We start from the raw sequence: 23,271 nt of genomic DNA on the forward strand, positions 1-23,271 counted from the left end.
TACTTCTCAACTGGCCTGTGGCCTCCCAGTGGTCTACAGAGAGCACGCTGATCACATGATGCTTATTTCCAGCTGTCACTTTAAATCACAACTAAAAATACATTAAGTACTTAATGCTATTTTTTCATGTAAGCAATTACTGTAGGTTACATAAGGTTGGTCTGCAATCATGAAGAGCAGGGAAGGTGGTCCACAAAATTATGAATGGAAAGGGAAGTGTCTGTGACAGTCTAGCATGTGATCTACACTGGAAGACACTGAGGGTAACGGATGGCTGTTAACAGTTCTACCTGCACACCACTGAGCAAACTGTTAGTGCCAAGTAAAAGTTGTGAGTCACATATATAATGCAATTTACATGGTCATGTAGTTTGCTATGGAACCATGGACTATTTTAAAAGGCTACATAATTTACTCCAGAATCTAAGTCTTCATTTAAAAACATTAATTCTCTAGTAGTTCAAGATTCTCTATGTCTTGATCTCATGTTTCAACAGAAAAAACAAAACAAAACAAAAAACAAAACAAAAAAAACAGATAACCAACAAATGGATACTGTACTGATTGGCATAAGTGCCTGCATGCCATTCTTGGGTCCTTGACACATAGGTCAAACGTGCCACATAGGACATAAAGTGTGAATGAGTGAGGAGCTCAGTCCTTTCTTAAGATGTTTAAGAAAACAAGACTACGTGGGGTGCCTTATCCCTTTTATGTAAGCCAGCTACTATCCCATACAAACTTTTGTCAACACTTCCAGGAAATGTTGAATTTAACCCTAATCCTGAACTACCCAAAACAAAGTAAAACACTCAAGCAGTTCTAATATTGACTTCTTGCTCAGGATTGATTTATTTTAGCTATCGAATTTATTTCTATCTCAGGACATGACCTTCACATGCTGTCCAACACTTGCTTCCCTGCTCTCAACTTCAGTACTCTGTAGGATATGAACTGTTGGTTTTATTATCAGGAGTGGGACTTCTATACAATTGTATGAGCATGTTTCGAGACTGGTAAGTCATGCATCACACCATACATGATTTTCCACTTCTCCAGAACAAGTTTGATAGCTCGTTCCCTATTCCATTGTATGGTTATTTGGTTGTCCAGGGAGCTTTTATACAAGGACACTTAAACCTCTTCTGGAGTACTCTAGTACCAAGTCTGCAATGGTGTTTTTATGTTTCCTTGGGGCAGTTTTATCTGCTAATAGCATAATACAGAAACTGCTCAACCACACACAATAAGTACAGCTAGACTGGAGATAATTTCTTGCCTTTTATCTTATCCAAAGATTTTTAGCACCTACCTTTTTCAGTTCAAAGGATTGAAAGAAAATATAAAATTTAAAAACAAGATATTGCAGTCCCCTAAAGAATCACTCCTGTCTTGGGAAGTATTTCCCCTTGCCCTTTGCTAAAGCATTAAAGTTTGTTTCCAAATATTATGTAAATTTTAAAGCATCAGTTTCTCAGAAGATTACCATTAGGGTTGGTCTTTGATGCAGTCAGCTCCTGGTTTGTTGCATTTCCATTAGTGCTCTTTCTAATTGTGGGTTTGCCACTTTTCTGGCTATCAGGTGTGCAGATCTCCAAGAATGGTGACTTTCTAGATGGAGTCTTGGTAAGGGAGCGCTTGTGTTCATTATCTTTTGTAGCTTCTGAGAATCTGAAAGGAAGTAGTTATTAGTCAGAATAAAGATCTGAACCTTCCTGCATTAACAGGTGCTCATTAAAAACATTTCAACCAATGTAAGTCTCTTATTATCTACCAGAGAAAACACGAAATGCTGTAATACATGATCCTTTGGCACATTCCTTGTCATGAATATGCAACAAGAATTTGAATCTGCATCAAGTGCTATCAACAACTAATGCAACAATCACACAATGTTTTTATTACAATTTGATTTTTGAAGTTCAATTTTTAAATTTCATGATTTAGTTCACTTTTGGAGTTATGAATGTAGTAGGATAAATCAAAGTAAGTGTTCATTAATCTGTGTTGTTTATATATTGTACCAAATACTTGACTGATGTTTTTGGTGAGTCCTTTTTACCTGACATTCATTTTGGTTGTTGAGAGAATGGAGGGATTGAATGAAGATTTCTGAGATAAAATACTCCGATTTGTGGTGCCTACAGAGATGCGTGGGGAGCGCCGCAGGTTGCCTGGAGTACAACTGGTAGAGAACCTTCCTCTTTGGGGATTTGGGCTGAATAAAAACACTCTGCCGCTGGAGCATTTCTAGAAACAGAGAAGTGGGCGTTTAGCACATTCTATGAGAGTTTGGCATTTGGAAAGGCATTGCTGCCTGGATTGTGCTGGAGCTACAGAACAGAATACATTTAATCATAAGTGCACAGATCAGTCTGCTTTAAAGAATAGTATTTCAAAAAAGAGAAGAAGATCTCCCTCATAACTAGACAGACAAGATTATCTGGGGGGAAAAAACTCTCACCTTAGCATTGCTGTGTGGAGTTCCTTTCTCACATGCCTTTGCGTGGTTAGCTTTTTTAGCCAACATCTGCAAAAATAAAATGTAAGGGGTCTTAAATAGATACCAAGTGTATGGATGAGTGAGTATCAGCAAGATAAGAAACATAACATTCAGAATAAGTTTCAATTTTCCTGTTTTGACCATATTCATTGGTGTACATTTCTGTAAATCTTAGCATGTGCACACATTTGTCACACCTGGAAATGCCATTATTTTGGAATTCCCACACGTTCAAGTTTAGAATACAGAATTTGAGAGAGATCCAGGGGCCATCAAGAACCATTTACATGCCAGGTCTTTTGAAGGTGAGTTGAATGCCTTTCCCTGAGAAGGTATATAAAAAGCACTTAAGTTTTCCACTTTGGATGGACATTGACCGGTCAAGACCATCATTTAAATCGCACTTTTTAAGATGCTCAAGTTCCATGGCAACCCAGACACAATTAAGATGTTTGGCTTTTTTGTCTAACAACCCCACCAATGTAATTAGGAGTCTACTTTTGTAAAGAACTACTTAAAGTATTTATGCTACCCTGATAGAGTCAAAGAAAGATTAGTTCTGTGGGAGACAGAAAGAGGCCCTGGGGGACAGTCAGAGTACTCAGGATAGACTTATATCCTCACAGTCTATGGGACGTTAGGATTGTTGAAATTGCATGGGCCCCCTACCAGTCAATTAGTCCTCAAAAATGGTTCTTTAGCCACATGGGAAAATGCATGACTCATACTGGGGCACTGTGGGGAGACAATGCAATAAAGAACCCTCTCTAGATTTTAGAAGAATGTAGGGATGAGGGATATGATCCTCTATTGATTCCTACCTTGACCTCATTGATAGAATTGCTGAAGTTTTCAATCAGTTTATTTTTTCTCTCAATGTAAGCATCAATAGACTCCATTTTCTCGAAGTGAGCCTCATGCAGCTTCTTGAAATCTTCAAAATTCCAAAAATATGGAAGAGAAATTGTCAAGATTGGTCATTTTATAGGTAAGTGTAAATGATCAGAGGATGGAGCAAACCTGGAATAATTGTCACTAGGGGATAGGAGAAAAAAATATTTAAGTGCACTATTTTTTCTGACTGTATCCTGTGAGTCTAAGTCAGTGGTTCTCAAACTGCGGCCCACTTGTGGCCCAATCGGCACACAGCTGCGGCCCATGTGACATCCTCAGCCCCATACAGGCAGTATTATTTATCTATATATTTTAGTGTAGATGTGGCCCACATAACAAAGCCCTGGTCTACACTACGAGTTTAGGTCGAATTTAGTAGCGTTAGATCGATTTAACCCTGCACCCGTCCACACAACGAAGCCATTTACTGCGACTTAAAGGGCTCTTCAAAATTGATTTCTGTACTCCTCCCCCGAGGCGATTAGTGCTGAAATCGATTTTGCCAGGTCGAATTTGGGGTAGTGTGGTCGCAATTTGACAGTATTGGCCTCTGGGAGCTATCCCAGAGTGCTCCATTGTGACCGCTCTGGACAGCGCTCTCAACTCAGATGCACTGGCCAGGTAGACAGGAAAAGGCCCGCGAGCTTTTGAATCTCATTTCCTGTTTGGCTAGTGTGGCAAGCTGCAGGTGAGTGCAGATCTCATCAGCAGAGGTGAGCATGATGGAGTCCCAGAATCGCAAAAGAGCTCCAGCATGGACCGAACAGGAGGTACGGGATGACAAATCCGTGCTATCAGACCTCCGTTCCAAAAGAAGAAATGCCCAAACATTTGAAAAAATCTCCAAGGGCATGAAGGACAGAGGCTATAACAGGGACCCGCAGCAGCGCTGTGTGAAACTTAAGGAGCTCAGGAAAGCCTACCAAAAAAACAGAGAGGCAAATGGCTGTTCAGGGTCAGAGCCCCAGACATGCTGCTTCTGTGATGAGCTGCATGCCATTCTAGCGGGTGCAGCCACCACTACCCCACTGCTGTGCTTTGACTCACTCAATGGATTATCACGCAACAGGGATGCGCATTTTGGGGACGAGGAAGACGATGACGAGGAGGTTGAAGATAGCGCACAGCAAGCAAGCGGAGAAACAGTTTTCCTCGAGAGCCAGGAACTGTTTCTCACCCTGGACCTGGAGCCAGTACCCCCTGAACCCACCCAAGGCGGGCTCCCGGACCCGCCAGGCGGAGAAGAGACCTCTGGTGAGTGTACCTTTGTAAATATAATACATGGTTTAAAAGCAAGCATATTTAATGATTAATTTGCGGCCAGTACAGCTACTGGAAAAGTCTGTTAACGTGTCTGGGGATGGAGTGGAAATCCTCCAGGGATCTCTCTATAAAGCTTGCTGACAGAAGGCAGGAGTCAATTCTGAGGCTACTGGAGGATCAAACTGATATGCTCCGGCATATGGTTGAGGTGCAGGAAAGGCAACATGAGCACAGACCGCTGCTACAGCCCCTGTGTAACCAACTGTCCTCCTCCCCAAGTTCCATAGCCTCCTCACCCAGACGCCCAAGAACATGGTTTGGGGGCCTCCGGTCACCCAACCACTCCACCCCAGAGGACTGCCCAAGCAACAGAAAGCTGGCATTCAATAAGTTTTAAAGTGCAGTGTGGCCTTGTCCTTCCCTCCTCCCCCACCCCTCCTGTGCTACCGTGGCAGTTATCCCCCTATTTGTGTGATGAATTAATAAAGCATACGTGAATTTGAAGCAACAATGGACTTTATTGCCTCTGCAAGTGGTGATCGAAGGGGGGAGGGGGTGGTGGTTAACTTACAGGGAAGTAGAGTGAACCAAGGGGCAGGGGTTTTCACCAATGAGAAATAAACAGAACTTTCACACCGTAGCCTGGCCAGTCATGAAACTGGTTTTCAAAGCCTCTCTGATGCGCACCACGCCCTCCTGTACTCTTCTAACTGCCATGGTATCTGGCTGCATGTAATAAGCGGCCAGGCAATTTGCCTCAACTCCCACCCCACTATAAACATCTCCCCCTTACTCTCACAGATATTGTGGAGCGCACAGCAAGCAGTAATAACAATGAGAATACTGGTTTTGCTGAGGTCTAAGCGAGTCAGTAAACTGCGCCAGCGTGCTTTTAAACATCCAAATGCACATTCTACCACCATTCTGCACTTGCTCAGCCTATACTTGAACAGTTCCTGACTACTGTGTCTGGCTTCATGAGCTATGGCATTAAGGGTAGGCTGGGTCCCCAAGGATAACTATAGGCATTTCAACATCCTCCACGGTTATTTTCTGGTCTGGGAAGAAAGTCCCTTGCTGCAGCTGTTGAAACAGACCAGAGTTCCTGAAGATGCGAGCATCATGTACCTTTCCCAGCCATCCCACGTTGATGTTGGTGAAACATCCCTTATGATCCACCAGAGCTTGCAGCACCATTGAAAAGTACCCCTTTCGGTTTATGTACTCGCTGCCTTGGTGCTCCGGTGCCAAGATAGGAATATGGGTTCCGTCTATTGCCCCACCACAGTTAGGGAATCCCATTGCAGCAAAGCCATCCACTATGACCTGCACATTTCCCAGAGTCACTACCCTTGGTTGTTGCATCCGATGAAGTAAGCTGTAGCTCACGAAAGCTTATGCTCAAATAAATTGGTTAGTCTCTAAGGTGCCACAAGTACTCCTTTTCTTTTTGCGAATACAGACTAACATGGCTGATACTCTGAAACCTACCCTTGGTAGCAGCAGCTCAGTGATTGCGTTGGCTACTTGGATCACAGCCACCCCCACAGTAGATTTGCCCACTCCAAATTGATTCCCGACTGACCGGTAGCTGTCTGGCATTGCAAGCTTCCACAGGGCTATTGCCACTTGCTTGTGAACTGTGAGGGCTGCTCTCATCTTGCTATCCTGGCGCTTCAGGGCAGGGGAAAGCAAGTCAAAGTTCCATGAAAGTGCCCTTACGCATGTGAAAGTTTTGCAGCCATTGGGAATTGTCCCAGACCTGCAACACTATGCGGTCCCACCAGTCTGTGCTTGTTTCCCGGGCCCAGAATCGGCATTCCACGGCATGAACCTGCCCCATTACCACCCTCTGTGTAAAACTGGGGCCTGTACTTGAGAGACGTCTGTGTCCATGTCCTCATCACTCTCCTCACCGTGCTGCCGTTGCCTACTCGCCTGCTTTTGCAGGTTCTGGTTCTGCATATACTGCTGGATAATGCGCATGGTGTTTAGAACAGTCATAACTGCTGCGGTGATCTGAGCGGGCTCCATGCTTGCCGTGATATGGTGTCTGCAGGAGACCAGAGTGGCAGTGGAAACGGCAGATGGATGATGATGCTGACAGAAATATGGCGCCCGCACGGAAAAAGGCATGAAACGATTGTTGGCCATTGCTTTCACGGAGGGAGGGAGGGGGGAGCAAGGGGTAGGCTGGCAGCAGACGGTGGAGTATGACTGCTAGCTATCATCGTCTCCTGGGTGCTCGCTGTGCAGCTGGCTGGGAGAGCAGCCTAAGGCAGAATGGCCCCTTCAAGGATTGAACTCACAACACTGGGTTTAGCAGGCCAATGCTCAAACCACTGAGCTGTCCCTCTGCCAATATTCCAGGCAGGACTGAATCTCCATTAGATAAAACTTAAAGAAGAGAATGACCTGAGTCACTCCCATTTATATCAAGGAGCCCTGACAGACCTCACCGAGGTCTGCCAGGAGCACCCATGTCTGCCCAGGTGCCCCGACCGACCTCACCGAGGCCGGCCCAGAGCACCCAGGAGACGACAAGGACGGCTACCAGTTGTAATGCACCATCTGCTGCCACAAGGTAATGAGCTGCTGCTGTTTAGCAATGCAGTCCCGTGTCTGCCAGCACCCAGGAGATGTACGGTGACGGTGAGCTGAGCGGGCTCCATGCTTGTCGTGGTATGGCGTCTGCACAGGTAATGAAGGGAAAAAGGCGCGAAACGATTGTCTACAGTTGCTTTCACGGAGGGAGGGAGGGAGGAAGGAATGGGGATGGGGGGCGGCTGACGACATGTACCCAGAACCAGTCACGACAATGTTTTTTGCCCCATCAGGCATTGGAATCTCAACCCAGAATTCCAATGGGCGGCGGAAACTACTGGATAGCTACCCACAGTGCAACGCTCTGGAAGTTGATGCTAGCCTTGGTACTGTGGATGCACTCTGCCGACTTAATGGTCTTAAGTGGGGGGGACACACAATTGACTGTATAAAATCAATTTCTAAAAAAATCGACTTCTATAAATTCAACCTAATTTCGTAGTGTAGACATAGCCGTAGAGTGCTTCATATGTGGCCCACAATGGTAAATAGGTTGAGAACCATTGGTCTAAGTGATTAAAAACAAGTGGAAGTGGTCGCCTATCTCTGCCTTGACTAGTCCTAAACGAATGGCAAGTCATTATTTCTTCAGTTACTGGGTGTTCATTTTAGTGCAGATCATTAGTTCAAAGAAAAAAAAATAGCAACATAATTTAGCATTTCCTGTCTGATGTTAAAAAAACCCTTACATATATAAATGCTTTTCATTCAGAAGGGTTTCAAAGCACTTGACAAACTGATTTTAAAACTAAGCACATTTATCTACTACCAACACACAACCAGCTCTTGGGAGAAACACAGGCAGATATACACCACACCGGAACACTTCGGAGTCATGACAATTGCTTTATAAAAGAGCAAGATGTTTTCCCCAAGCAAGCCCTATGAGATTTCAAGCCCCATATTAAAAAAAAAGAATGAGATTGGATTCATTTAGGCAGTAACAGGCAAGTCTCCTTTCATACACGTTCAATAAGCCTATTTTCAGAGATAGTAAATAACTTACTTGGCGTAATGGGTTTCACTCCTGTTTTTCCAGTTTTAGACAGACGGTCTACATATCGAGGGATCTTCCCAGCTGGAGGATGGGCTGGGAGAGTGTCATCTGGTACAATCAAATCAAACAAGACTGTTAAAACTACTGGAAGGTTAGCTTAATGCTACTAAAACTCAAGCTATTCTTTTGCTTCATGAAACTCTGGAAGCTTCCAATACCGAAGGAGTACTCACTCCCTTAAATTGGGGCTGTAGTATGAGAAATAAAAATGGAACTGTGGAGTCCCACGTTTAGAGTCTCTCCATTAAAGGTGTTCCCAAGAAATAGGATGACTTTGCCAACTGCAAGCTCAATATGGTATCAGAAAGTCAAGGTAGGTTGTTTCCTTCTCATGCATCACTATCAGTAAAGGTTCTGCAGGCCAAATTCTGCTCTGGGTGGCAACCCAATTGCCTGTGTTGGCTCTGCAGCACTACTACTAGTAATAATAAAAGCTTCCATGACTATTGTACATGAATGCACATCTGGGAGCTTATCTGTTTAAACAGGGGGTGACATTTTTACTTAGAGACTTGAGAGCATAACCACACAGTGACTAAAGATTTAGCCAATAAGTCTTGAAGCTTTTCCTCATTTTTATGGTTTGAATTTCAGCTTCTTCTGTATCATGTTTACACCAATATTTCTGCTGAGTTCAGTTAGTCTTCTGTCTTAATTTTAAAACAATTCACAAACATCTGTATTTTTTAAAAAGACGTTAGATTAGAGTATGATAGCATTTGTACACAGAAAGTGAATGCTCAATTATTCCTTATTTCAGGCCTGTCCTGAAGTCAGTATAGAATGGCCCCCAAGATATTGGGGGGAAAAAAAACCAACACGATGGGACCAAGGGGTGGGAAAATTAGTGATTTCTTTTAACCCATGTGTGTAAGTTTCTCTGTAGGCTTGTGACAGAACACTTGTTGAGTCACTAGAAGGACACATTGCTCAGATAGAAGGCAGCAAGTGTAAACTCAAACAAGAACTATGATCATGGTATAAGAGAGGGATACTGCAGCTGTTTCTCAATGTGAAAGCTCAACTTGTTGGGTCAAATAGAAGGCTCTTTTATATTGTGTGTGTTGATTGGTGTATCTAACTTGGGGCGAAATATTAAAGTTGGCTTCCCATAACAGTTTTCTTTCATACTCTACTGAACAGCATTTATGCCCATGCTTCAACTCAGAGACTGTACATACCTATTGTGCCATCTTCCTGGAGCAGAGCATAGGATTGCATATGGCTTAGTGCTTGGGTTCTCAACCTTTTTCTCTCTGAGCCCCTCCCCGCCAGTATGCTATAAAAATTCCATGACCCACCTGTGCCACAACTGTTTTTCCTTCATATCCAGTAGATTAAAAACCAGGGCTGGCATTAGGGGGTAGCAAGCAGGACAATGGCTCAGGGCCCGATGTCACAGGTGGCCTCGTAAAGCTAAGTTGCTCAGGTTTTGGCTTCAACCCTGGGTGACAGGGCTCTGTCTTTGGCTTTCTGCCTTGGGCCCCAGTGAGTCTAACACCGGTCCTGCTCTCCGCTTTATTCTGGCAGATCCCCATAAACCTGCTCACGGCCATGGCCACACACACAAGTGAGGAAGACACCTGTTCTGATTTTCAGCATCATATCAAACACAGCAGGCAGGGAAAGATGAAGTTTCACTTCCCTGGACATGTTTTTTTGCTGTCTAAGCTGCCCAACAATAATATTTTTTCCTAGCCTGCATATAAATTTATACTAACTACACACCTGGGAAAGTTGAGTCATCTGCAAGCAGAGGCCAATGAAGTACAACACCTGAAGTACACTTCCCCACCTCTTTCCTCAGGAAGAGAGTGCCACGTTTATGATAATCCAAGAGGCACTGAATTTAAAGGTGATCTCCAGAGGAAAAGAGTTGGGATTGTGCACCTCATCGTCTTCTTCTTTTTTTAATATATGAAGAAGGCCTGAAAGATTTTTTTTAAAATATTCAGCTTGCTTTTCACATAAGAAATTCAGGTCTTGTCTACCCTGAAAGGCTATGGTGACTGGATTTAAACAGTTAACAAAAAAGGTTTTGAACAGCCTGACCCAAAAATCTCTCTATTCTCAACTGCTCACCTTTCACTCACTTTAAGCTTGTGAAGGTTATTTTACTAGTTCTCCAAGAAGTAATGTTTGGGAAACGGACCTTTGCTAAAGATTTGATACACTAGTCAATTTAAGTAAGGGCATGCTTAGACCCCCAAGAAGTCCTTCACCAAAACTACAGAAGACCAGACTTGACATTCCCAAGGAAAAAACCCAAGCAGAACCCCCAGCATCTCCGAACTTTCAAGCGTCCTTTACAATTCATAAAGGAAACAAGTGCACAAGCCTAATTTTAAAAGATTCTTCACATATCACCTTTAAGTGAAAGGTGTTCCTCAGACAAACAATCTGTCATGGAACAACGATCTAGGCTATTGGACCATCAGGACATTTCACAATATTTTTACGGACATAGTACATAAATCAAAATTCTTATCTGAAGTATCGTAAGTACCCAAACTAAGAGCTACTTGCATTTTCCCCTTACTTTCAACTCCATTTCTTTTAGCAGAAACCATCTTCTCCCTTTGCTGGCTCTTCATGGGATGCATCTCTGGGTTCACAGGAGCTTTGTTCTTAGCTACAGGTTCCTCATTTTGCCGTCTTTTCAATCTTTTGCTGTCTCCATCCTGGGGTACTTCTTTTTCTGTCATTTTTGGATAATTCTGGAGTTCAAAGATGTTTAGGTTAAGCCTTTTTTTCAGGATGTTCTGCCTGTTCTTTAGGACAAGGTCTACAGTAGAAAAGGTTTGCCGGTATAGCTATACCATCAAACCCTGATAGTGTAAATGAAACTTATACCACCAAAGAAGCGATTTTTCTGATAGCTTATATTTGGCAAGCAAAATAAGCCTACTCACGGTCACTTTGTTGCCAGTATACCTGCATCTACACCAAGGGGTTTGCTGGTATATGTGTTGCAATCTCTCACCCCTTATAAACAAAAACAAACAAAAAAAACCCACTGACATTGCTATGGTCACAGTTCTGGGTTTAACTGCACATCTGCCCCCTTTGTGGTCTCCTCAAAAGCATCCCCTTAGGTTCCCGGCCTGACACCTTTGTTCTTCTCCCTCCAGATCAGAGTTTTAGCGATGCAGTCCCCTTGCAATTCACTGTGCTTGTCGCAGAAAATCTGACTTTAGTTTAACACTTGCAGTTCTGCTCTCTCAGGAACAATGAGAGTCAGTGACCAACCAGCTTTTGCAAAGTACAGCATATTTAGTTAAGTCAAAGCATTACAGAGAAAAAAAATTAATCTATATGCATCCTAAGCTTACCAGATATGACCCATCATCTGCATGACATTCTGGTAGGTCCATAAATTTGTCAGTTCTCTGTTCCAGAGTGAATCTTTCCATGAGTCAGATCAGGCTGACTCTTTATATAGTTTTTGGGTCTTTGTCTCTTAGGCCTCCTAAACCAGGTAAAACCAGTTAATTCTACTTCTCCTATGGGGAGAAGCTTCCAAGAGCTGGGTATTTGCATAGTCAGCACTGGAAATTTGCATTAAACTTCCACCCCTCACTAATTCTAGATTCCACTGCAAACCCACCCTGTGAGCCAGAAACACAAAGATATATACACCACTTATTGATACAATGGTCTATCACTATTCCATGTGCGCATAGCATCTGACACATCTCCACGTAATTGTCTTTGATGTTTCCATGGTCTCACATCTGTCACAGCTATAATGGCAAAAGCTTTTAGTTTAGACCTGGCCTAATATGCTATACCAATTTGGCACTTTACAAACAAATAAACAAACAAACATTCTCCTTCTGCACCCCTTTCTTCCACCCACCCTTTTCTTTTTAAACAAAAAGTCTCACATGCCAACTTAGAGAGAAAGACCTACTGTCTATATAAGGGAAAGTGAAACATTCCAGACACCAAATGCCGCTAAATGCACAAAGCAAACCAACTGAAGAAAGTTTTTCTTTCAATTCTGGTCATCTGAGGTGTTGCTTGTGTATACTAGTTAACATTTCAGAAAGCGGCATGACAAACTGAAAACATCCTTTACTCTATTTTTCCAAACTGACCAATGCTCTTTATGTTTAGGATAAAGAGTGAGATCACCTAGTTATCTCAGCAATTACATAATGTTCCAGGAACACTAGGAAAAGATTTTGACCATGTTATTTTAATTAGATGGACTGCTTATAAACAAGGTAGGGCAAGCAAAGTTCTCAATCTTGCTAGAACTCCCTTTTCATCAAAGCTAGCCAGCAGAGATAAGGAGTATTGTAGAAGCATGGAATTTAATGCAAGTTGATTGGCTGGATGATGAACATGCCTGGCACCAGTGCTGCGCTGGATGTATCAGGTACAGCATAGACTTCCACCCTTTTATTGGAACACCCAAGAATATCGCAATACACAGATGTGGGAGAGGAGAACACAGAAACACTTATTTATCTGAAAAGAGCAAACATGAAGGAAAATATTTTAACAAAGATAGCAGACGAGAAGGAAAATTCTCGTTGGTCATTAGTTGTCATTCTGCCAGAGTAAGTGAGGAGGAGGAGAAATTCAAAAGCTGCAGGACCAAGTTAAGAAATAGTGATGTCTCTGCAGCTTTGGTGCAACTGCACCTGGAATACTGTGTACAGCTCTGCTTCAGACTGCAGAAAATTGGTTGTTTCCTCAACAGTGACATTTCAAAAGTTCTGGATAATTTTAAAAACTGACAACAGGGGGACCATCATCTTTCTTTGAGGGCACCTTGGTTTAAATCCCATGGGGGGGTGGTTGTGGCCATTTTTAAAAAGAGGGCGGTTCATATTCAGAATTCTCTAAAGAACACGCTTTGTCGACCTTTGCTGAAGAAACCTGCAGTTATGAAGAACAAGAAAAAAGGGACCAAAAGTCTAAAAAATGTTTCTTCAAATTTAAGACATTTTCAAGAAGTTTAAAGCACTCAAAAAGCCATACTTAGAACATGGTGTACTATAGAGTACAAAAGGAAAAGGATATTTCAATGCTTGAAAAAATGCAAAGATGGCTACTAGACTCATCTGGTGATCAGAGCGTCTATTAAGAGTTGAGTGTATTTAGCCTGAAAAGAGAGTGAAACATGATTATACTGTCCTGGTACTTAATCTCTAATAAGGTTCTTAAACTGCACCCACTGTGGTATTTGAGCACCTAAAGTCAAATTATGACTCTGGGAAAGACCCATGAAGATTACAGGTGATCTGAAGTTGATAAAGAATAAGCTTAAACAACAGGAATAGTTGATTGCAGCTAGCAGTTGACACAAGTTTCAGAAAAGTAGGCTACCAAAATACAAAGTCAATAACGTTACTGGGTTTGCCTATTGAAAGGCAGGCATTTCATGCCAAGTGGTGGCAGAATAGACCAAAGGTTCTATTTAACGTGTGTTTCTCTTAATAAAAAAATAAAACCTGAAAAACTTGAGTTACCTCTTTCTCAACACAAAGCACCATATCTTCTTCATTAGTATTAATTTCCTCTTTGGAGGCCATCTTTCCAGTTGCTACCTTCCTCCCTTTCCCACGCCTTTTTGTGACAAAGGACACTGGAATAGGTTTGACCTGCTCCAGACTGCTGAGCTCCTCTGTATCTGTGGAGGAGGATTCACTCCTTCCAAAGTCCTGTATAAGAGAAATGGGATTATTGTCTAACATCCTTACATGTGCATATTCATGTCAGATGCACTAACGAGAAAGCTTCACAACTTATTAATGGAACACAGCTATGTCACACCCATTGTTCACAAACAAACAAACCTGTTGGCATTCTCGCTGTTCACTGGCATTACAGTCAGTGTGCTGATGTCAGCTTTTTCCTCAGACACTGAAGTTAGTTTTTTGAGGGCAGTTTGTTAGTCTTCTATCTGAAATCCTCTCATTTGTTTTTATTGTATACATAGCATTCTGTCAAGGTATTTAACATATTCAGCATTTCACATTTGACACCTGACTGGAAGAATCCTGGGGCTCTCCAAGTTTTTAAGATCTCATAGATCTTTTTAAAATCCTGCAAGAGATCATGTCATCTGTGCTCCTCCTACAGGGCTACTCTGATCTCTAGCAATGGAAAAGCATACCTATGCTGTTGATACTGCATATACCACAGCCCAAGGACTCAGCAGTAGAGTGAATCTGACAAGGATTATATCAGTTCTTAATGGTTTCACAAAAGGGGCCACAATAGAGGTATATGCAATACATAACGACAGAGAAAGTAGCTTCTGATTTACCTTATTTCATAACATAAAAACAAGCGGACATTCAATGAAACTGAAAGGCAACACATTTAAATAAAAGAGGAAGGTTGTTTTTGTTGTGTTAAAAAAAAAACCACACATACAGCATAACAATATAATTAGGATAAAAAAAAACCTATATAAAAAACAAAACAAAACAAAACAAAAGAAACCCTTTTTCTCTAGGATGTCCTTTGGTTATAGCATCCTTAGGAGTAACTTGTAAGTGTAGTAGGCACAAAATGGACAGACAAATAGGATTAGACATTCATAGAGGTGAGAACATCCAGTTAGAGAATATAAAAGGTAGATAGGATAAACAAACAAAAAAAGGAAGGGACACTCCCTCCCACCCCAACTGCCTAGGTTTAGCAAAAGGCTTTCTATACAAGCTAGTTTATTCCATATAATAATTGTCTTTATGGGGTTTCTTGTACCTTCTTCTGAAGCATCAAGTATTGACCACTGTCAGAGAGGATAGCAGATTTGATGGACTATGGATCTGGCATGACATTCCCTGTTTGTAGGCTATCCTGGGAAAGCATTAGTTGCAGAAGCAGCACAGGTGTTCCCTGGTGGTGGGTTCAAAGCTTCACAGCTAGTATTTAAAATATTGAGATCTAGGTTGTCATTGGCTTGGTTCAGCTCCTGAAGATGATCTTCTTTTAAAGGACACAATGGAGAATTTTGTACATTTCCCATTGCTAATGTCTGGAGCTGAACAGATCAGAGCAAATTTGAACCTTAGCATATCAGCTTCCATTTGACTACATTTTAGTTCACACTAAAGATAAATCTATGTAGGTACTGGAGCACGAGTTAAGTTTTAACTCCAAGTTGTTTTGTCACAATTCCATTACTAGGATGAACACTGGCCTAGTCATATATGGAACCATTTCAAAACTAAATACCAAAAATGTCAATTTCCAGCAGTAGGTGAACACAGTAAGCATGAGGCAGTGATTTAAGTAAAAACTTACATTTATATTACCATTAAATGAGAAGCACTTGTCATTAAATGCAATGCACTGCAATTATCAAAATAGGAGCAACTTTCTTAGAAAGAATGGTTTCTGCATATTGTCTTTCATAAGATTATAAGAAGTCAGCAGACATCTGTTCTTACCTTACTTCCATTTTCTTGTTTTGGCTCATGAAAGTGCTGCTTCAGAGCTTTCAGCAATTTGTCTGCCTGCAGAGGAGTCAAGAGTATAAAATGTGACCCAAAGAAGACACTAGTCCATTAAACAAAAGGTTGCATAAGCCAACCCTGTATACCAACCAATTCAGCAAAGCACTTGAGCATCTGCATATGGCCTTTTCTATTCAGCAAAACACATGTTTAAGGGTATGTCTTTTGGCAGCATGTAGAATACCTACCTGCCAAGCCCCCCAGCACAAGTATAAATAAGCAGTGTAGCTGGTGAGGCTTGGCTTAGGCAAGTAGAGTAAAAGACATGTCTGGGGGAGGTGGGTGTGTATGTACGTACTAGCCTACACACTCTCTGCTGGCCCAAGCCGTGCCTCCCCGTCTACACTGCTGTTTTTATCAGTGTAGCGTCCTGCTGCTGGAGCCTTTTCCCTCTGCAGGAAAGACTCCCACAGCAGGGAAAGACTTCAGCAGCAGGGGTGCAGTGGGGAAACCTATGCCAGCTCCCCGCTGCTACAGCTCTTCCTTGCTGCAGGAAAACACTACGGAAGCTATAAAAGACTCTGGCAGGAGGGAGGCAGCGGGAAAAGACTGAGACTTTTCCCGCTGCCTCCCCGCAGTGAAAGGCTCCAGTGACAGGGAAGTGCTGAAGCTTTTTCTTGCTGTCTCCCCTCTGCCAGAGCGTTTCTCTGGCACGTATAGCTATGCACTGCAGTATGGACGCAGACTGCTTTTCACTGCAGCATGTGGCTACATGTACACTACACGCCGTTTCCAGTGGTGTGTAATATAGACATTGCCTAATTTTAAGCAGGTATCTGAGTCTCATTAAAATCAATAGGACTTAAACACATCTTAAGTGCTTTGCTGAATAGCTTGCTTGCTTCATTGGAGTGGAGATGTAGATTCTCCTGACCAGAGATCTTACAATCCAACTGTTTTCCAGAGAAGCCAGTAGTTTTAGGACAAGGTATTTTGACTCATCTAGTTAAACACAATCTACTTAAAACTTGTATCTAATTTCTGCAACAGCAACACTTACTTTGAGCCATGCTCACATGCAGATCATACTTTCCTAAGTAATTAATGCCAATAGGGAAAATACTCGATACAAAAAAATTGCAGAATGGAATTTTTAAGCTGCTTAATGGCAATTTTCCAAGGACCTAAATGGGAAAAATCAGCATAATACCAAAGTTTATCTCCTCCCTTATGTAAAAGTTCCTATTGAATAATGTTAAGGATTACCCATTGCCATGTTTTTCAGATTTAGAACTATATAAATCTATGTGCCACTTTTGCAGCACTGTAAATGAGAACATTAGCACTTCCATAATAAACTAATTTTCAGAGGTTAAAACAAATGATATAAAATTAATTAAGTTTAATTAACCCTAACCCAGATTATTTATTTTTATTTTAGGAAACTTGGCAGGTGAAGTCTCAGCCCAACATAAATTTGAAGACATTATGGCTCAACGAAAACTATAAGCAACTTGAAAACACTAATAGCCATGCATAGCATATCGTGTAGCCATTTAAAAGTCCTTGCAGATTTTATACATATACCATTTTTTTTTTCCAAATGTCAAGGGTGCTCATCCCAGCTGGAGATGAAAGGGTCAAATTCAGCTTTGATTTGGCATGACTTATTTTTTGCTCTAAATACACAGCTGGTTTAGCATTTTAAAAAATAACATTCATTCCAAACACATTATAGGAACAGCTTATTCTCTATTCCTTATTGGTTCTATAATGAGACAATCAAGTGATTGGTAGAAGCTTTCCAAAATATAAAACCGAGTTTGAAGTTTTTAGGAGATTCCAAAGTAAAGGGAAAGCTTTGGAAAAGTTTTTGAGGGATTTTGGAAAGGCGTTTTCAGTCCAACACCATGTTTAAAGTAGTTGTGAAGCCATTCATTGTAGCAAAGGTGCCAGAAGTCAGTGCAGGTTTCTCAGACTGTAAAAAGTTGATAAAATTAAGGCTGTTGAAATGCACTACCAGTTACATTTTAAACACTTATGCTTCTTCCACACCTCCCACTCTGTAATCTTAGACCCTATCTTGACAGGCAAAAATGCTGTGGTTTTTCCACCTTACAGATAAGACAACTTTTTTAAAGTTTGCAACAGATAATACTACAAAGAAGTTAGCTTGAAGATGCACTCAGCCCAAAGATAAAAACAAGAACTGGCTAAACACTGTTTTTAAGTTTCTTGGAACAGGAAATTAAAGTATCTGTTGTTAAAAATCTTGTACAGACATGCTCTCTCTTGAGCCACCACAAAACAATAATTCAGTGATTTTAGAACAAGACAATTTTACATACAAGACTGATACAAGAACAATTTAATTTAAATAGTCAAGAGTGAAACTTGCTTGGTTTGTTGCCATGAAAAACTGAAGCAAGCTTCTGTTCTCTTTTTGGTCACAAAAGACAGTTTACTCCAATGTCTTTCCTGAGTGGCATTCTTACCAAGCATTCCTCTTCCTCAATACCTTCTCCCACTTTTCCTTTGTCTAAAATAATAGTTGCAAAATGAAATATTGCAAGGATTCTCAAATGTGATTACTGTACAAATACACATTTCAATACAGAAATGGTCTCATGGATCATTTCCTCTCCCACGTGCAGTCACCGTAATATCCATGAGGCACCTATAGCACTTACTGCATAGGAAAGTAATATTAGGAAAGGTTTCAGAGTAGCAGTTGTGTTAGTCTGTATCCGCAAAAAGAAAAGGAGTACTTGTGGCACCTTAGAGACTAACAAAGGTGCCACAAGTACTCCTTTTCTTTTTAATATTAGGAAAGTATGGATTTTGTTTATTTGTTTTAATGCAGTTTAGCAAATGAAAACAAGGCAAGTCAGTATCATGTGACCAATGCAGCCTCCATGGATTACTATTTAAGACCTGATGTATATTGTATTTAACTTTGGGGATAGGTTATTGTCACAGATCTGACTGGGCGCTCCCTGCTGGTGACTCACCAGATTGCTGTGAAGGGATCCAACTGCTGAATCCTCAGGTGTTTTAAGCTCCCAGGAGTCTTAACAGAGTCATACAATTGCTGTATCCTAGAGAGCTCCTGTGTCAATGTATATCAAGCTATGCACTGGAGCAGAAAGAATGACTCCAGATGGGCCCAATGGCCTCTGATCCCAGCTCTCAGAATACCCGGGAGTGGTAAGGAAATGGAGGCAATGAAATGCATGTAGTTTGTTTGTGAATAGTTCTGTGCATTCCTCATGTGATTAAGTAACGATCAATAATGTGATATAATTCTGTGCAAAGCATCTCTGTGCTATATTCTCCACTTACGATGTGGCCCCTTGAAGAAGGAAACTAGAAAGCTCACTCTTTTCGGTCAAGTTCTGGGAGAGGCTTTGTTTAAGCTATGGGGGAGTGCAGGAGTCACCAGGGTTTCAGGAACTGGGCAGAGGGACCATGTGGTCACAGCTTTGAGGATGAGATGATAGAGGATCTGGAGCCCAAGACAGGGGCAGTGACTGGACTGGATTCTAGGTAAGTTAGACATGTGTGTAGACTGTTGTTTCAAAATCCTCTTTCTCTAATGCTTTGTTCCTAGTGGTAAGTATTACTTTTGCTTTAAGAAGGCTGTTTAGGTCACTATATGCCACTGGTTTTAGAGGGGTAGCCGTGTTAGTCTGTATCAGCAAAACAACAAGGAGTCCTTGTGGCACCTTAGAGACTATGCGGACAGAGTTGGCAACGGGGTTTGTTGCAGGGATTGGTTCCTGGGTTTGTGTTTTTGTTGTTTGGTGTATAGTTGCTGGTGAGTATTTGCTTCAGATTGTGGGGCTGTCTGTAAGCGAGGACTGGCCTGTCTCCCAAGATCTGTGAGAGTGAGGGATCGTCCTTCAGGATAGTTGTAGATCCTTGATGATGCACTGAAGAGGTTTTAGTTGGGGACTGTAGGTGATTGGCATTCTGTTACTTTTTTTGTTGGGCCTGTCCTGTAGTAGGTGACTTCTGGGTATCCTTCTGTCTCTGTCAATCGGTTTCTTCACTCCAGCAGGTGGATATTGTAGTTTTGAGAACGCTTGATAGAGATCCCGTAGGTGTTTGTCTCCCTACGTGCCACAAGGGGCCACACAGTGGTCCTCTTAACTCACCCAACAATATCGTTAATCTATCCAGCTATACTCTTAGCCCGGCAGAAGAGTCTGTCCTATCTCGGGGCCTCTCCTTCTGCCCCACCACCTCCACAAACATGATACAGTTCTATCCGCATATCTATTCAAGGGACACCATCACAGGATTTAACCACATCAGCCACACCATCAGGGACTCATTCACCTACGCATCTACCAATGTGATATGCGCCATCATGTGCCAGCAATGCCCCTCTGCCTTGTACATTGGCCAAACCGGACAGTCTCTACCCAGAAGAGTAAATGGATACATATCAGATATCAAGAATTGTAACATTCAAAAACCAGTAGGAGAGCACTTCAATCTCCCTGGACGCTCAATAACAGACCTTAAAGTGGCCATTCTTCAACAACAACAAAAAAACTTCAGAAACAGACTTCAACGAGAAACTGCAGAACTGGAATTAATTTGCAAACCTGACACCACCAAATTAGGCCTGAATAAAGAGTGGCTGGGTCACAACAAAAAATAATTTTCCCTCTGCTGATACTCATACCTTCTTGTCAACTGTTGGGAATGGGCCACATCCACCATGATTGAATTGGCTTTGTTAGTACGGACTCCCCACTTGGTAAGGCAACTCCCATCTTTTCATGTGCTGTATATTTATACCTGCCTACTTTTTTTCCCACTCCATGCATCTGATGAATTGGGTTATAGCCCACGAAATCTTATGCCCAAATATATTTATTGGTCTCTAAGGTGCCACAAGGACTCCTCGCTGTTTTTATATGCCACTGGTCACACACTCCTGAAGGGAAGTCAGCAGATGACTGAATTCAATTTAACCAGCAGGATAATAAATGGTGGTAATGTGGGGTATCATAGCCTAGGTCCCACTGAAAAGTAGAAAACTTGTGAAATTCCATCTCAGGATACATAAAGGCCCTATACCTAAGCTAAGACGATGCACTCAGAGAGGCCAAAAAGGGTACAGAGGTGCAGCTAGCCCTGTAACCATGATGGTCCACATCCCCTCTCCTTGTGTCTCTAGGGGAAGGATCAGTGTACCTAGGGCTTATTCTACAATTTTGCGCTTCTACCCGATAGCTGCCAAGTTCTGTGCACCATAGTTCCTCCAGTGATGTTTTCCATGGAAGTCAGCTACTGATGGCTTTCTGGATAAGCTTAACACCACCACAAAGGGTCACTATCAACTGCAAAATACCAACACACCCTGCATGTGCCTGATGTTATCGATCACATGACAGCGGACAGGTGAGAGGAAATGCTTCCCCCCAGATTACTTTGTGCCTTTGACAGCACCTTTTTTATCGCCAGAAATGCATCTGGCCCTGTGTTGAGAGTTACTGACATGTACGGGGTGGGAGGAATCAGAAATACCAGAGCGCAGAATTCTTTGAGGGGAGTCAACAAACATGCAGACAAAGAGAATCCATAGGATATAGCGTACTTGGACTTTCAGAAAGCCTTTGACAAGATCCCTCACCAAGGCTCTTAAGCAAACTAAACAGTCATGAGATAAGAGGGAAGCTCCTCTCATGGATCAGTGACTGGTTAAAAGACAGGAAAAAAGGGAGGACTAAATGGTCAGTTTTCTGAATGGAGCGAGTAAATAGTGGTGTCCCCCAAGGATCTGTACTGTGACCAATGCTGTTCAACATATTCATGAATGATCTGGAAAAAGGGGTAAATAGGGAGGTGGCAAAGTTTGCAGAGGATACAAAATTACTCAACAGAGCTAAGTCCAAAGCAGACAGCGAAGAGTTACAAAGGGCTTTCAAAAACTGAGTGACTGGGCAACAAAATGTCATATGAAATTCAATGTTGACAAACGCAAAGTAATGCATATTGGAAAATATAATCCCAATTAAATATACCAAATGATGGGGTCTAAATTAGCTGTTACCACTCAAGAAAGAGATCTTGGAGTTATTATGGATAGTTCCCTGAAAACATCTACTCAGTCAAAAAAGATAACAGCGTGTTAGGAAACATTAGGAAAGGGATGGGCAATAAGAAGTAAATGCCTCTGTATAAATCCATGGTATGCCAATACCTTGAATACTGCAGGCAGTTCTGGTTGCCCCATCTCAAAAAAAGACATATTAGAAATGGAAAAGGTACAGAGAAGGACAACAAAAATGATTAAGGATGTGGAACAGCTTCCATATGAGGAGAGATTAAAAAGATTTTCAGCTTGGAAAAAAGAGATAACTAAGGGAGGTTCTGATAGAGATCTATGAATGGGATGGAGAGGACGAATAAGGAAGCGTTATTATTGGGAAGTGGTCACCCGATTAAATTAACAGGCACCAGGTTTAACACTAACATAAGAAAGTACTACTTCACACAAGGCAGTCAACCTGTGGAATTTGTCAACTGGGGATGTTGTGACGGCCAAAAGTATAACTGGATTAAAAAAATTAGATAAATTCATGGAGGATAGGTCCATCAATGGTTATTAGCCAAGATGGTCAGGGACACAACTTCATGCACTGATTGTCCTTAGCCTCTGCCTACTTGGCCCAGCCAGGGGATGGATCACTTGAGAATTGCCCTGTTCTGCTCATTCCCTCTGAAGCATCTGGCATTAGCCACGGTCAGAAGACAGGATACTGGGCTAGCTGGTCCCTTGGTCTAATCCAGCATGGCCATTCTTAGGTCCTAGAAGTTCACATGGAAGCTTAGGGGCTGTGGTCCCACCTCTGCGCCCTGTCAATCCATGTCGGATAGGGATCAGACAGTAAGTTGGGAGCCTCCACACATAGTGGTGCCAGGGGCACGTGCACCCTGCGCCCCCACCGCAGTCGCACAGAGAACTGGAGCCCAGCTGGCACAAGGACCCAGGAGTCCCGACCCCCAGCCACAGGAGCGTTAGCCGCGCCCGCTCTGCCACCCTTAACCCAGGTCCCCGCTCACACCTTTGCTCGGCGGTATCATCCCTCCCTCCCGCTGCCACCCAGCGAGCAGACCCCTGGCCCGGTCCCGAAGCCGGCGGCCCCGATCCCCTGTGCCATTCCTCTCCATGGGTACCCCATCTCCCTTCCCAGCGGCTGGGGGACTCTCCCCGGCCGGGGCGCCACCTCCTCACCTTCAGGTTGGCCCGGAGGCCGGCGGCTTTGGCCACCTGCTGTAGCTCGCTGTATTTGAGCGACTCCAGCTGCGGCAGCGAGGGTGGCTCCATGGCGGCAGGACTATAGCAACTACCGGGACCCCAGCAGCCGGTCTGTGAGCGCTGCCCGGGGTAACCGCCGGGCCCGTGCTTCGAATCTCGCGCTCAACTGACGCGAAGCTGCTTCGTCCCACCCCCCACCATTCAAACTCACCCGTCCCGCCCTGTCATTGGCTGAACAACCTACCAGCGGAGG

General features: G+C 42.7%; 1 protein-coding gene across 1 annotated transcript in view; it reads right to left on the reverse strand.

Annotated features, from left to right (window-relative positions):
• NUSAP1 (nucleolar and spindle associated protein 1) overlaps positions 1-23,185 on the reverse strand; it is a 32,386-nt gene extending 9,201 nt beyond the window's left edge. The window contains exons 1-9 of the mRNA XM_074955677.1: positions 22,995-23,185; positions 15,737-15,802; positions 13,805-13,996; positions 10,861-11,038; positions 8,271-8,369; positions 3,325-3,437; positions 2,465-2,530; positions 2,063-2,250; positions 1,487-1,671 (exon numbers count right to left, since the gene is read on the reverse strand). Of these exons, the coding sequence (XP_074811778.1) occupies positions 1,487-1,671; positions 2,063-2,250; positions 2,465-2,530; positions 3,325-3,437; positions 8,271-8,369; positions 10,861-11,038; positions 13,805-13,996; positions 15,737-15,802; positions 22,995-23,087 (1,180 nt within the window). The 5' untranslated portion in view covers positions 23,088-23,185. The remainder of the gene's footprint in view (positions 1-1,486; positions 1,672-2,062; positions 2,251-2,464; positions 2,531-3,324; positions 3,438-8,270; positions 8,370-10,860; positions 11,039-13,804; positions 13,997-15,736; positions 15,803-22,994) is intronic.
• Between the last annotated feature and the right edge of the window lie 86 nt (positions 23,186-23,271).

The sequence above is a fragment of the Natator depressus genome, chromosome 6 (genome assembly GCF_965152275.1).
Source record: "Natator depressus isolate rNatDep1 chromosome 6, rNatDep2.hap1, whole genome shotgun sequence".
Taxonomy (NCBI): domain Eukaryota; kingdom Metazoa; phylum Chordata; order Testudines; family Cheloniidae; genus Natator; species Natator depressus.